General features: G+C 48.4%; 1 protein-coding gene across 2 annotated transcripts in view; it reads right to left on the bottom strand.

The window, feature by feature from the left end:
- Window positions 1–301: 301 nt before the first annotated feature.
- LOC144738312 (interferon-induced very large GTPase 1-like) overlaps window positions 302–14615 on the bottom strand; it is a 127341-nt gene continuing 113027 nt past the window's right edge. For both annotated transcript variants that reach the window (XM_078621319.1, XM_078621320.1), the window contains exon 3: window positions 302–7836. In XM_078621319.1, the coding sequence (XP_078477445.1) occupies window positions 2215–7833 (5619 nt within the window). In that variant the 5' untranslated portion in view covers window positions 7834–7836 and the 3' untranslated portion in view covers window positions 302–2214. The remainder of the gene's footprint in view (window positions 7837–14615) is intronic.

The following is a 14615-nucleotide window of genomic DNA, read 5'->3' as shown; positions in this document are numbered from 1 at the left end:
CCTCCACACACACTGATACATTGTATTGTCACCCGTGTAGCAATGCTTTTAGCGAGACTCTATTAAAGCTGTTACACTCCGTGATGGGTGCTGTGACAGAACTATGCCTGGCCACCTTGGTTTCATTGGAGTTGATGTTTTCACACCGTAGCAGGTGCCAAGTTACGACTGAATACCACCCTACAGGAGGCCCAGGTATCACTCGCCACTGACGTTGGCTGTGACAGCGAATCAAATTCGAGTCGCGCTGTTCAATCCACGGCGCCACCGATCTCCTCCAAATACACAGACTCACACACACTCACTCATATAAGTCGTGTTTATTATCATAGGATTTGAGTTTATTCATACAAGATATATGTCAGATGTATTTCAGTCGTGTTTATTATCATAGGATTTGAGTTTATTAATACAAGATATATGTCAGATATATTTAAAAGTACCGTGCAATTGCACAAACAACTCCAGAATCGCAATTACCCAAGTTACATAGACCAGCAATACCTCACAGAAGAAATTAACTACTGCATATCAAGATAAAAGCAATCATTGGCATCATGAACAACAGAATCAGATGCATGTTACCTTTAAGTCATGTTAAGTCAGACATCTAAACACTACATTAAAGCATCAAAATGATTTACAATTTTAGCAAATTAGTCTTGACAGTCATGTGATTATGCATAATTATAATTCACCACGCTTACATAATGTTTGCAATCACCGCGGGACAAACCTCAAAACAAGTGATTGGCCTTCGATGCCCAGCATTGACAAAAACGAATCGGTTTGCCATGATGTTTTTTGACGATTCAATTCGAAACACGGCTTAAGATTTGTCGTTGATAAACGCAATCTCGCACGGTGACAGTGCCATGTTCATGGAAACTCATTTAGATTATTTTCAATAAAAGTGGCTAAGTTTTTTTCGTTAATCGAGAGCAGGGTGATAATAACATCCAATCATCACCTCATATCTATTTTGCAACCTTAAGCCAGCAGTGTAACCTCTGCATTCCAATGGCAGAAGCTTGTAACTGAATGTGGCAAAGTGGTGATAATTTTATGCAATCTGGAAAAAGGAGATGGGTCGGGTCCTTGACTGGCACCACAATTACTCCTTCTGGAACATGCAATAAGTGTATGAAAATGGAGTTTGTATTTGTACAGCGTCTAAATGCAATCGCATCTCAACACTCTGTACAACACAAAGGTGCACGTGCATCATTGGGAAAAGGAAGGTGTGAGTATTTACTCGTCTTGTTAACACTCTGCAGGACAAAGCACAGTGGGAGTATTGCATCATTTGACTAAACGAAGAGGATTCCAAATATTCTACGTGGCATGCACGGATACGGAATAACTGATTTACAGGGAAACGGCATTGTGTCATTTCTAACGGGACAATCAGCAATGGGAACCTTAAGATTTTGACATAAACAAGTGACAATGGCACGTTTTCATGATTGCTAAACTACGTAATGCCTTGCAGTAGAGTTCTCTTCACAGATCAGGCTCCTGTGTTTTCACTTTGCATCTTGTAGAACTACGCTTATATATTTTGAACGTATCTCAGACAATGAGCAGCTCGATCCTGGATCGCGCTTACATGAACCACCACGATGTTTGAGGTGTGTGGGTTATTGTAGTCAGCAGAGGGCAGTATGCTCACATATCATTTTCAGATAAAGTAAATTTGGTAATTTGCGAATGCAAGGGATGCCATTTATGATAATTATGAATGGCTGTGAAACACGACAAGTCCGATCTACTCCGTGAAATTTCTGAGCGCTTTATTCAAACTTGACAAAAGTGTAAGTGGTTTCTTTTCAAAACACGAAGCAATCCGATATCTACAGTCCCATCCCTATGTTGACTAATCTCAGTATTCATCAACGTGATCCCTCCCGACTAACTGGCATTATCTATGACGATGTATTGGCCAAATGGTGCCACCTAATGATAAAGTTACTGAAATTCATTATTGCGCCATTGTTAAAAATGATATCAATGAGAGAACCCACAAGAGTTATACCATTCCCATTTGAATGTTAGATAGATAGATTTAATTTAGGATATGATTGTCTAATACTAAAGATCTAATGGGATTGCTGTAGATAAAACTTATTTAGAAAACCTAGAAAGAAAAATACAAATTTAGTTTGCATTAAGGTACTGTTCCCATTTGGTAACTCATCAACAGTGTTAAAATTACTACTTCCGCAAATCTGCAATCACCGCATCCTTTGTAATTATTTTCCAACCCTCTGGAATGGTGCCACTGTCTTTGAATTGCAAACTGTGAAGCTCCTCTAGGTCTGACTTAAATCTGCAGATAAACCATTTCCAATATGGCTGCACGCTTAAGTCTGGAGTGATGCTCCACCTTGCATATACTGGCCCTGCTGTACGATAATTCTGATATGGTATTTTATTGTCTTCTGAAAGCACAAACCGGCGATTACTAGCAACTGAACTCGTACAAATATCTGTCACAAAATGGTCTGTTCCATGACGTCTCCACCCTGTAACTGCCTGTGGCCGATGAATCTGAACGCTGTGGTCCTCGTCATGATTGGGCATCGTGTTTGTGCAGATGGCTTTACAGAATGGGCACTGCACCCAGCACCCACTCATCTGTTCACAGAGCATGTCATGAGGTGTGTTCCTTACGTCTTGTAAATCCGTTAAGGATGCTTTTGAATAATCTTTGTTCAACTGTGACACCATGATTTCCATTGCTGTGGTTAGTTCTTCTCTAAAGTAGCCGATGTCATTTACGTCTTTGTAGTCAGCTCTAACCAGACAGTGCCTTGGGACATGTATTTTGTCACCAAGCTGTTTACTAAACTCATCCAGCCACGATGATGCATCGCCTTTGGTTTTCTGGACAGCTGTTGTTGCATCAGTAATCGCTTTAAAAACATCGTTTTTGTAAAGCTCAAGACATGATCGTAATATTTCACGAATTGTTTTATTTTCGTTTGCTGAGCAATATTCTTCAACACGTTCTTTAATGTAGCTTTGAAAATATTGTTTTGGTCTCTGAATATATTCATTGAATTCTTTAAAATCTTCTCTTCCTGCTAAATGTATCATGATGTAGTTTTCTAAATTTGATCGATTGCCATTGAATGCCGGACAATTTGATGTCATTTTGCTTGCAATGTCAAGGCTGGCTTTGTCACAGACTGCCTGGTGCACGAATGTTTTGAGTTTTCTGCAAAAAGTGTCAGCAAAGATGGTGGTGTCTGTTGCTCCTTTGCATCGAATCTTAAAGCTGTTAAAGTAATCTTCTTTCTTGTTGTTGAGGTATATTAGAGGATCGTTTGCCCTCTGAAAATCATTCTGTATTTTTCGAAACCTCCCTTCACCATTGGCCAAAATGTGTATTACTAAATCTAGCTTATACCTATTTGTGAGCTTCACAGTTACATTGCGTTTAGAAGCTGTATCATTTATACCAGCATCTACAACTGTCAGCACAGCTTGTATTATTTCATGTATATTGGTTTCATTGTAACCGAGCTTCCGTTGCTCTAGATCTTTAAAAAAAATCACGGCTGCATTTTCTGCATCCTCTTTTATTTTGTCAACAATTTCAATATCTTGTCGATTAGTGTACCATAAATTCTTGAATGCATTCACAACACCTCGTTTATTCACAACATGTTCTTGAGGATGAAACATGAACAATTTATTTGCATGCATGTTCGTCAATTTTTTTAATAAATCTTTTTCACCTTGAAAATGTTCTTTCAGTGCTTCTTGTGCATGTTGTCTAAAATCCACTTTTCTAGGTGGGGTAATGTTTTTTTTCACTTCATCGGTCCATTCTTCCCACATCTGATCGAACTCTTTCTCCAATCGAATATCTTTCCGTCCGGTAGTTTTCAGTTTTGAAGCCAAATCCTTGCTCTTCTTCATCAGTTGATCCTCATAGCGTGATCTATTTTGATCCAGCTTGATCCGAGCACTCTTTTTCTTCATCAGATCACTACATTTTTTGTAAGTATCAGTCACAAGCTCATCCTTAATTGTTTCAAATCTCTTTACGAAGTTAGCTTTCCATTGACTCAACAATTCAGTATCATCTGCATTGAAATATATTTCAATGTTTTGGCTGATCTCGTTGTATTTTGGAAAAACCGTTTGCTCAACGCTTGACCGAGTCAAATCATACGTTGTGTCTGTACTGTTGTTAATGATAGTATGCTGCGTATTCTCCTCTTGAATAAGATGACTCCTCAGGCTCCAAGTCCATTTTACATACATTTCTTCCAGTTTGCTATAAGCTGCGATCTCTAGGGTGTTCTTGAAGCTAAACACGAAGTTTTCTGCAAGCAAGGCCGTCCATAGATCCTGAATGCGTGCGTTGAACTCGGATATCTTAAAGACGTTGCGTTCTCGTTTAGCAATGTCGAGTAACATTTCTTTAAGATCTTGGACATTTTGGCAGTAGCTTGGATTTGGCGGAGCACTTGGAGGATTTCCCTCCCAAAGATGAGCGAAGTAATAGATATGGGAGTCCACGTCACACCTGATCACCTCGTCAAAGGAATCAACATCGCACTGCTCCTGCTGCGCGGCCAAGCGCGTCATCTCATCGAGTTTCTTCTTAAGGCGTCTCCTGCCCTCCATGTTCTTGTCTTGAGCGGTCACATCTCCTACGTTTTGATGGACAAACACACAGCTCGGTGACAACTTCACCTGCTTCATTCGCAGGAATGCCTGCACAGCGATCTGTAGAATGTCTTGCATCTCTGATGGATTCTCTCCAAAAATGTTGATCACAGTCGCGTTACCTAGCCCGATCACAAACGTAGCCAGCTCATTGTCATGAGTGGGTGTCGCATTTGATAGTTCTGGGGCTCGGAGCCCTTCTGTGTCGACTATCAACACAAAGTCACAGCCCAGCTTTTTGCTGAGCTCTGCCTCCACCTTCACCAACTGCATGTAGACGCCTCGGGTGCATCTCCCTGCACCGACAAGGAACTGGAGACCGAACATGGCATTCAGCAACGTGGACTTGCCACTGCTTTGTATACCCAGGATGGAGAGGACAAACAGCTTTTTGTCTTCGATTTTCTCAATCACTTTCTTCAAAACCGAGCTGATCCAAGACAGAGGGACATGCGAGGCATCACCGTCCATGAGTTCAAGAGGGAACCCAGAGAGCATCAAATCTGCTGCGATGCCTGGCAAAGCGGCTGAGGGGTTGTCAGCGCCATCCAGTGTCTGTGACGCTTCGTAGATCTGGCCAACTTCCCTGAAAATGTGATCGATTCCAAAAGAAGAGGCACCAATTTTAACACATACTTCATCCAGCTCTTTTTGTTTGTTAGCCAATAAACTACTTTCAGTTCCTTTTGACTTAATACTTCGTGTCCAAGCCTGGTGATACTGCAGATTAAGTTTTGATAAGCACTCTGCAGACAGCCTATCTAAATGTATTTTTAGCCAATGCAGAAAGTATTTTTTTACTGTGTCTGGCTGATGCTGTAGGATTTGGATCAATGATCTCATCACATAATTGAGAGGAAATGCTTTGAAAAGCTGGCTTCTCCGTATGGATTGTTTTTCCATTGAAATATTGTCCCTGTATTCCTCAATGCTTTGGTTCACTTGTAATCTAAAGCGAGTTAATTCTTTGTCTTTCTTGCACCACTCGTGCCACAATTTACCTTGAAGAGGCAGAAAAGTTTCTTTCATAGAAGACAGCGGCTTGTCGTTGAGAAGACTCAGTAAGGTGTCTGCCAAAGACATCCCCTCTTTACAATGCGCATTGTCTTCATCAATTGTGAAGCCGTGCCGTCTGGCAGTGTCTGGGCAATCATTGAGGTTAATCATTTGTGTTATATTGGGCAACAGAGAGTTGAGAGTTGACTTCAATTCATCAATTAAATCGGCCTCATTTCTGTTCTTAACAGCAATTTTCACTTTTGCCCCTGAATTTTCATCCTCGATTCTCTCTTGGTCAGCGCAAAGGCAAACAAGAGGCTTTGGAGAAGTCAGGCATTCTTGCAAAATGAGTTTAGCTTCATCATTGTGATCACGATCTGACATCAGTATCACATTGATAGAGGATATCTCGTGCAGAAACTGCACCTGTCTTCTGTGCCGTCTCGCATCTCCGTGCAGATTTGTGAACGCGATGCAGTCATTGAAGACGTCGTCATCCCTCCCACCTGGACAATACCAGGCGACCTCTGTGACTCCTTCCATTAGGAGACCATTCTTGCTGCTGCCTTTGCAATGCCGATGAAAGAAAACGCCATGTCTTTGCTTACTGAGCAGAGAGTTCAGCATCTGAGATTTCGATGTGGGCGATTCACCAAATCTTATGAAGGACACAAGAGGAGTATCTGCATTAACAATCGCACAGGTTTTGGATTGCTGGGTCTCAGTAGATATGTCACGGCATTTCCAGTTTTTGTTAATCTGTCGGAATGCCCAAAGAGGGAATTCTATTTCTGAGCTACAAGGATTTGGAACTAAAAGCGGCAGTGCAAACTGGCAAAATGAGAGTTTGTTGTAAAGGTACTGCCTCACGAAATTGTCTCCACAATGGTAAATTGTCATTTGCAAATCCATGGGGTGAATGTGGGTTTGAGTGTTTGTTGCAAGCCCCTTTCTACGACTCAATGTATCATCATGCTTAAAAAAAGCTTCGTAATTGTAATTTGCATTATTATTCATGGTCTCATTGCATTTATTTTCACTCTGAACACGAACATACCGTGCTTCATAGTCAGTCATTATCAGTCTCTGCAAAAAAAAAGAGGCAAGTTCTTGTTCTGTGCGTGGGTGTTTTGTACGCATTGCTGACTTTACATCACACACATCCCCTATGTGCATATTTTTGGGGTAGTATTTTTGTAGGGCCAGACTTTCAAGCAGATTCATAAACCTTTCAGTCCCATTTGTTTTACTCTCAACTTCCCGTTTTGGCGAAATAGCCAATGCAGTTCCAGCAACAGGAGATTGCAAACTTACTTCTATCCGCCCACAATGAATGGCGCTTCCATCAAGGACCTGCACCACGTTCGATACTTCGGTGCCGATGGTTACATCCAAATTGGATTTCATGCATGTGAGATCTTTCTCTTTTTCCTCGGAGGTTAATGGCAGGCCCGTGTACTCTGTCCTGGAAATATTGGAATTATCAGTCTGCATATTTGGCATTTCCTTAAGATTCAAGGACTTGGTTTGCATTGAGATTGGTTCTCTACTCAAGGTAGAGACGCAACCTTGCTCTGAGACAGTTCTATTCTCGAACGCAGATTTTTCTTTTAAATAAATCAACTCGTGGTCTTTTGTCATGAGCGTGTGGACCGGATCCACGAACCGGAATGTTTGCGGGATTGTCAGAAGTTTTCCTCTCTTCTCTAATTTATCCTCCGACTTCCCAACCTCTAGAGCAAGGCCCCCAGATGCATTTTGTAAAATCTCCTCATCTGACCCACAATGTCCTGAAACAGAATTTCCCATCACCTGGGTGGGCTCATTCATTCTCTCAGACAAGACAGAGGGAAACAAATTATACTTTTGTATACGAGCCAAGCTCATCTCCTCTTTATCACTCACAATATCATCAGCATCAATGCCAAGCATTTTATAAAACGCCTTCTTTTCCCACAATTTACGGAAATGCGAGTCCAGTTCTTTGCATTCCTGCCGGTCGAGGTGAAGCAGCGCCTGTGCATTAGAAATTAGCAAAACATCGCGCAGTTTCTGTTTCCAGTAAACCTCGTCAAGACCCACATCTCTGAGCTTTCGTGCAAGTTCATCGTGGGCCTGGCTTGAGCGTTCCTCATCTTCCTCTCCAGACATTGCCTAGGGAAAGGCGCGTTATAATAATTATAATATTTACAACAATACCACTTTCTCTGTCAGATTAAAAACTCGTCAGAGAGAGAAGTGTATTCAACGAGCACAGCTGCTAGTCATTATCAATGTTTTTGGGTTAGATCGCGTTATTTATAAATGTGTCCTAACCCTCCACCACCCAACACGGCCAATCAGCAAAAAAAGTGTCACGTTGACAAAAGACAAACAGTTCACTGCTTTAGCCCACCGGTGTGTTGAAGCGTAAAACCACAACATTCACATTTTTTGAGTACGATGTTTCGCTGGTAATTGCGATTTAAAGGTTTTTATTAACTTCTCAGCGGGCACAAAGAAAACCAAAGAAAGCACTGGAAACAACACTCCATCCCGGGCGCCCCGATAGGCCCCTTCGAATCTCCGTCACATCCACGGGCTCCACCCACATACAATACAACAAAAGCCCGCCGCCACAACGCCCACCGCCCCGTGCCCCCTTAATCACCGTCATCACCACCATTCACCCGTGCACCGCTCCACCACATCGCCTTCCCCCGACCGATCACGTACATTCCTCGCCCGCACAACTTAGCACGCCGGCAAAATGCGCATGACCATCCCTCACCATCCCTTCCCCATACCCCCCGGTCCCCTCGCTACCCCACCCCGGGCAGGGCCCACTTCCACTTCACACCCGCGGCCTTGTATCCTAGCCCAACCCGATCTACTTCCATCACCCTTTCCAGCAACCTCCTCGCTCAGTAGCACACCCCCAAAGGTGACATAGGGGACCCATCCAACTCTTTTCTGCAGGCTCCCCACAAGGCCTCCTTTGTCGCGCCTATTATGGCCCACGCCCGATCTCTGTCACCCCCCTGCACCTCCCTTAAGACTCCCCACATAATGTCCCGCATTGCCACCTGCGACGGGTAAAACCAGGAGAACAGCGGACCGCTCAGTCTCCACACCTCCTGTGGAGAAGGGACACTTCACCATGACGTGCACCGCGTCCTCATCTGCGCTGTAGCCTCTCGGGCATTTGGGGGAACTTGCTATTCGGCGGGAAAACATGAAGCCCCTCGTCTCCATTCTATCCCGCACCGCCAACCAGGACAGATCCCTCTGTTCTTTTGTGAGCGCCGTTGATGAAGTGTTCCTCCACACTTGACGGTGCACAGTCCTCTTCGCGCCCATCACCCCCTCGCAGGCCTCCCCTTCGTTTACTTCGGCCAACACCTCCCTGGAGTTCCACGGTCCCCCTCTCCAACTCAAACCGTACTCTTTTATGTAGTCACCCACCACCGCGTTCAGCCAACCCTGTGGCCAGACCAAGGGTGTACCAGACGCCAATTGGGTCATCCCAAGCCCCCTCAGGAGCCACGTCAGGCGATACCTCAAATAACAAGCGGCTTCCCCTGGGGCCCTTCGGAAAAAAACAACCTCAGAGTGTTGCACACAAAAATTGAAGACAGGGCACGTGCAACATTTGGGGCGCCCCTCCCCCCGTTCTCGACGCGTTTACACATCACCTCCCTCTTCACTCTATCCATCCCTCCCCCCCAAATGAACCTAAACAACACCGATTCCAAGATCCTTACCTCCCTCCTACCTGGCGGGTACACATATGCGAGGTAGTAAAGTGTTGGTAAAACCTCCACCCTCACCACCAGAATCCTCCCTTCCATCGTAAGCCGTCTCCCGGCCCACCTACCTAACTGTCCCCTCACCTGCCCTATCCTCCCGTCCCAGTTTCGTTCCGCCGACCTCTCTCGGCAAAAAGAAACCCCTAAGACCCTGACCTCCTCCGTCTGTATCCCCAACTCAGGCGGCCGGCCCTCAAACAATCTCGGGTCCCCGAAGACCATCAGTCCGCTCTTCCTCGCGTTCACCTTCAAGCTGGAGGCCAGGCCAAAGCGGTTTGTCTCCTTCATGGCCCCCCACACTGATGCCACGTACCTACAGAGCACGACTACGTCATCCATATACAACGCCACCTTCCCCTGTTCCTTATTTCCAGGGATGGTCACTCCCCTAATCCCCTGGCTGTTTCTCATTGCCTGTGCAAGGGGTTCCATACACATTACAAATAGAACCGCGGACATCGGGCACTCCTGCCTCACCCCCGACTCTACTGGGATTGTCCCCGAGAGCTCCCCATTTATCAGTAGTCTGGTCCTGAGCCCTTGGTAAAGACGCCTCACCCAGTCGACCAAGGGTCCCCTCACTCCTATCCTTTCCAGCACCGCGAACATATACTCGTGCGAGAGGCGGTCAAAAGCCTTCTCACGGTCCAGGCTAAGGAGCCCCAGGGGGCACCCCCTCTCTCCTTCCACCTCTATCGCCTCCCTTAATAAAATCAGGGAGTCCGAAATCCTCCTTCCTGGCACCGCACACGTCTGGTCGGGCTCGACCACCCCCTCCACCACCTTCCCCAAGCGCGTCGCGACTATCTTCGCCATAATCTTGTAGTTCGAGTTCAGGAGCGTAGCTGGACGCCAGTTTCTCAAATCTCTCCGGTCCCCCTTCCTCTTATACATCAGTGTGATGAGCCCCTCGCACATTGCTTCTGGCACCAGTCCGCCCTCCAGCATCTCCCTGCACATCTGCAGCATATCCCCCTTCAACAAATCCCAGAATGTGATGTAGAATTCTGCCAGAATTCCATCCAGTCCCGGCGTCCTATTCCTGTTCTGCCTCCTCACCGCCTCCTCCACTTCCCCCAACTGGATCCTCTCTCCCAGTACCTCTGGGTTCCTAACCTCATGTCTCAGCTCCCCCAGCAGTGCCTCTCGCATCCCCTTATCCGTTCCCTTCCTCCCATACAACTCCCCATAGTAATCCTTCGCTATCTCTATCATACCCTCAGTCGTTGCCTGCCTGCCTCTAGTCGGACTCACCAATTCCCTAACTGTGTTATCTCCTGCCCTGCATTTCTTAAAGAAGAATCTCGTACACTTCTCCCCATTCCGTTGCCCTGACCCTTGCCCTGTATACCAGCTGCTTGGCTCTCCTCTCCAATACCGAGGATAACCTCCCCTTCAACCTCACTATGTCCTCGCCCACCGGGAATCCCAGCTCAAGTAACCTGTACTTCTTCTCGATCCTGGCATTCCACAGCTGCAGCTCCCTATTCACGCTCCTCCCCCTGTTATATGTCTGGAAGAGAGCCTTTATCCGACCCTTCACCATACTCCACCACTCCACCCTCGTGGCGAAGCATTCCTGCAGGGTTGTCCAGTCTTCGTACCTCCTTACGAAGTCTTCCACCACTTTTCTGTCTGCCAACAGGCTCACATTCATCTTCCAGGTCCCCTTCCCTATCTTCAGGCCACCTGGAATACCGAGCTTTGCCTTCACCAAATTGTGGTCTGAAAAGGGGAAAGGTTCCAGGTCTGCCCTATCCACCCTCACATTGGCAGACACAAAAAGGAAATCTATTCGCGATTGCATTCCACCACCCTTATCCGACCACGTATATCCTGGTCTCACCGGGTGCACCTTTCTGAAGGCATCAGTCATTTCAAAGTCCTCCATCAGCTCCTTCAACATCTGAGAGGAAGGGTCAAGCCTCCTCCTCCCAGCCACCGATAGCAGGTCTGCCAGGCACAACGGGCAATTAAAATCACCCCCCATTATGACCTGCCGCCTCGTCACCAGCAGGGTCGCCACGTTATTCCACAGGTCCACCCTTTCTGCGCACGTCGTGGGGGCGTACACATTTATCAGTCTCAGTTCTGCCTCCCCATAAGACACGTCCACATAATGGAGACGGCCCGGGATCACCTCTTGGGACCCCACTATCTGTATACCCCTCCTGCCTAGGAGGGTAACCACCCCCGTGCATCGGTTTTCATTGCTCCCCGACCAAAAGTAGTAGCCGTCCCAGCCCTCCAACAGCTCCTCCCGGCCCAGGGTATATGGTAGGTGACATTCTTGGAGGAAGACCACCTCCCTCTTGGTAGCCTGCAGCAGTTGCATTATCGCTCCTCTCCTCCCCTTTCCCTTCAAACTTCTCACATTCATGGACGCCACGGTAAGTTCCATGTCAGGATGTGTCTCAGTCTGACTCCGCCCTCTCCACTCGCCCTCCGTTACAGTTTTCGTTCGCCAGCTCCCGCAGTTTCATCTTGCCCCTTGCTCTCAAGGGTTTTCCCCTGCGCCGGCTCCCCACCATATCCTCCATCCCCTCCCTCGAGGCCTCTGTGTCCAGCGAGGAGTCCGAGGGTTCAGCGCTGCCTGAAGGGGCGACTCTTTTTGGGGCTCTCTGTAGCTTCCTTTTCCTTCCGATTGGTCCCTCCCATGTCTGGCTGCCGCCTTCCTCCTGCTGTCGTTCCCCTTTTCCTTCATCCTCCTCCACCGCCTCCACTCAGTCTTCCACGGTCTTCTCGGAGATGCTGCCCATATCGTTGCTCCCCTCCCCCGCCAGCCCCCCCTCCTGCTCGCTCGATGTCGATTCCGCTCTTTCCGCGGGCCTCTCCCCTTCTCCCACTCCGCCCGTCGCCGGTGGCCGCTGCTCGGCCACCTCCCCTCGCTCCTCCCTCTCCAATTCCCTATCCAGCCCCAGTCTGGTCCCGCCCCCCTCCTCATCTCCCGCCCCCCCCCCCCATACGCCCTAACCCTGTTGGCATACGATTCCGGACAGTTTCTGTATAGATGTTCTCTGCTACCGCAGAGATTACATTGTGCCGGGACACTGCACTCTTCCACCTCGTGGTCCAGTGCCTTGCATCTATAGCAGACCCTCGCCTTGCACGCTGCGGCCAGGTGTCCGCGTCTCCCACACCTCCTACACAGTTTGGGCTGTCCCGCATATACAACATATCCCCGGTTGTCTCCTATATTCAGGGCACTCGGGATATGTCTCAGGCCCCCCCCCCTCTGTCTTCAGCCGCACCCTCCATTGTCTAGCCCCTGTCCATATCCCCACCGAATCCCTCACCTTCTTACAGCCCGACAGTACCGAGCAATGCTGTCTCAGCCAGACCTCCACGTCATGGTCGTGTAGAGCTTCACTATATAGGAAGACAGTCACCACCTTCGTATCCAGCTCCGATAGCAGCTGCAACTTCATTGATGCCAGTGGCTTCTCCTCCGCCTTCTCCTCGAAGCGGGTCAAGAATCTCTGTAGCAGGGGGCTTGAGTTGAAGCTGATATCAAAAGCCCTCCCTCCCGGCAGGGTTATCAAGCAGTACAGGTCTGTTGGCTCTATTTTTAACAAGCCCATCACTATTGACTGTACAAAGGTCGCCCGGTCGATGGTCACCTCCTCTGCCACCTCGTCCTTCATCGCCACTCTGACGCAGTTATGTCGTCTGACGTGAGGTGGTGTTAGGCTCGCCCCTGCCCCGCCTCGCCATCCCCCCGCTCGTTCCCGGGGCCTCCCAGCCCCCACCGGTCCAGCGTCCACTGCCACCTTCTCCCCCCGGGCCTCCCACTGCCCCAGGGTTGCTGGCATCTCCCTGGCCTCGTCCCCCACCCTCTGCTCGGGGGCACCCGCCCCTCTGCCCCCCGGCACCATACCTCTTCCTCCTCGGCCACCCTCACCCACCCCATCAGCTCCCGCCCTCCCCTCCATTTCTGCCACCCGCTCCCTCTGCCGTGCCTCCGCCACCCTCCTCTCAACCCCTCGTCGTGCCTCCCCCTCACCTCCCCCTGCCGTCGGCAGGTCAGCCTGGTTGCCCCAGTCCCCCCCGGCGCCACAGGTGGTGTCGGTGGCCCTCTGCTCTCTCCGCGTCTCCGTCTTGCCTCCTGCAATCGCCGTCTGGCCGACTCGGTCGTCCCGGGCTCCCTCAGCAGTGCAGGTGGCGTCCATTGCTCTTGGCGCTCGCCCTGCCTCCTTTTCGTCTGCTGCGACCGCAAGCTGGGCAGCTCGGTCGTCCCGGTCTCCCTCAGCAACTCGGGTGGCACCCGTGGCCCTCGACTCTCGCCATTTCCCCTCCTCGACTGCTGCGATTTCCGTCTCGATGCTCCAGCAGTCCCAGCCTCTTGGCAGCGTGGTCATCCCTGGCCTCACGGCCAGGGCCCTCGCAGGCCTCGGAGCTGGTGGCTAAGTCTCGCGGGTGATCGTCGTGGCGATAGCAGCTTGAGGTCTGGATGGGCTGGAAGGATCACCTAGGTGCTCCTGGTGTCTACCCTGGCACGCCAGGATAAAACACGTCCACGTCGTCGACGCCTACGAGCACTTCGTGCCCTCTTTTAGCCCCGCCCCCCCCCCCTCCCGATACGTTCCATTCATTGGCTACCACATTCTGATAAGCCCCCCCCCCCCTCTCCTCCCCCTTAACTTGTATTTAAGAGCTTGCATCTTGAATCCCTGCCTCACTTGATGCAGCAAATCTGGCTGTGACGGTCCCACCTGATGACGGAGACTTGTGTTGCCTCTGAAACGTCGTGATTTTAATTTTATTTTCATTAATTTTAATTAAAAAAAATTTTACCTACGTGACTTTACCGAAAGAACTAAGAGAATGAAGCCAGGATAGTTGTGCCCCTCCTCATCAAGCAATTCGCCAGAATGGTGAGGCTCTGCTCTGGCTCCCGGTCTTAAATAGAGCAGCAGCAGGGTGACGTCATCATTTAACTCATCAGGTGCAACTATTTGAGGCGGAGGAGAGGTTATTGTAATTATATACTAGATTAGTAATCAGGCAATTGTTACGATGTGAGTTGTAGATTAGTAATCAGATGTAATGTGTGTTGTTGTAATTATATACTACGTTAGTAATCAGTCTGGCGAATTTCCCAATGATGCTGGATGCAATTACCAGCGAAACGTCGTACTCAAAAAT

The sequence above is a fragment of the Lampetra planeri genome, chromosome 81, assembly GCF_965212315.1.
Source record: "Lampetra planeri chromosome 81, kcLamPlan1.2.h2, whole genome shotgun sequence".
In the NCBI taxonomy this organism is placed as follows: domain Eukaryota; kingdom Metazoa; phylum Chordata; class Hyperoartia; order Petromyzontiformes; family Petromyzontidae; genus Lampetra; species Lampetra planeri.
Note: the sequence above shows the minus strand (reverse complement) of the source record. Positions and strands in the feature narration are given on the sequence as shown.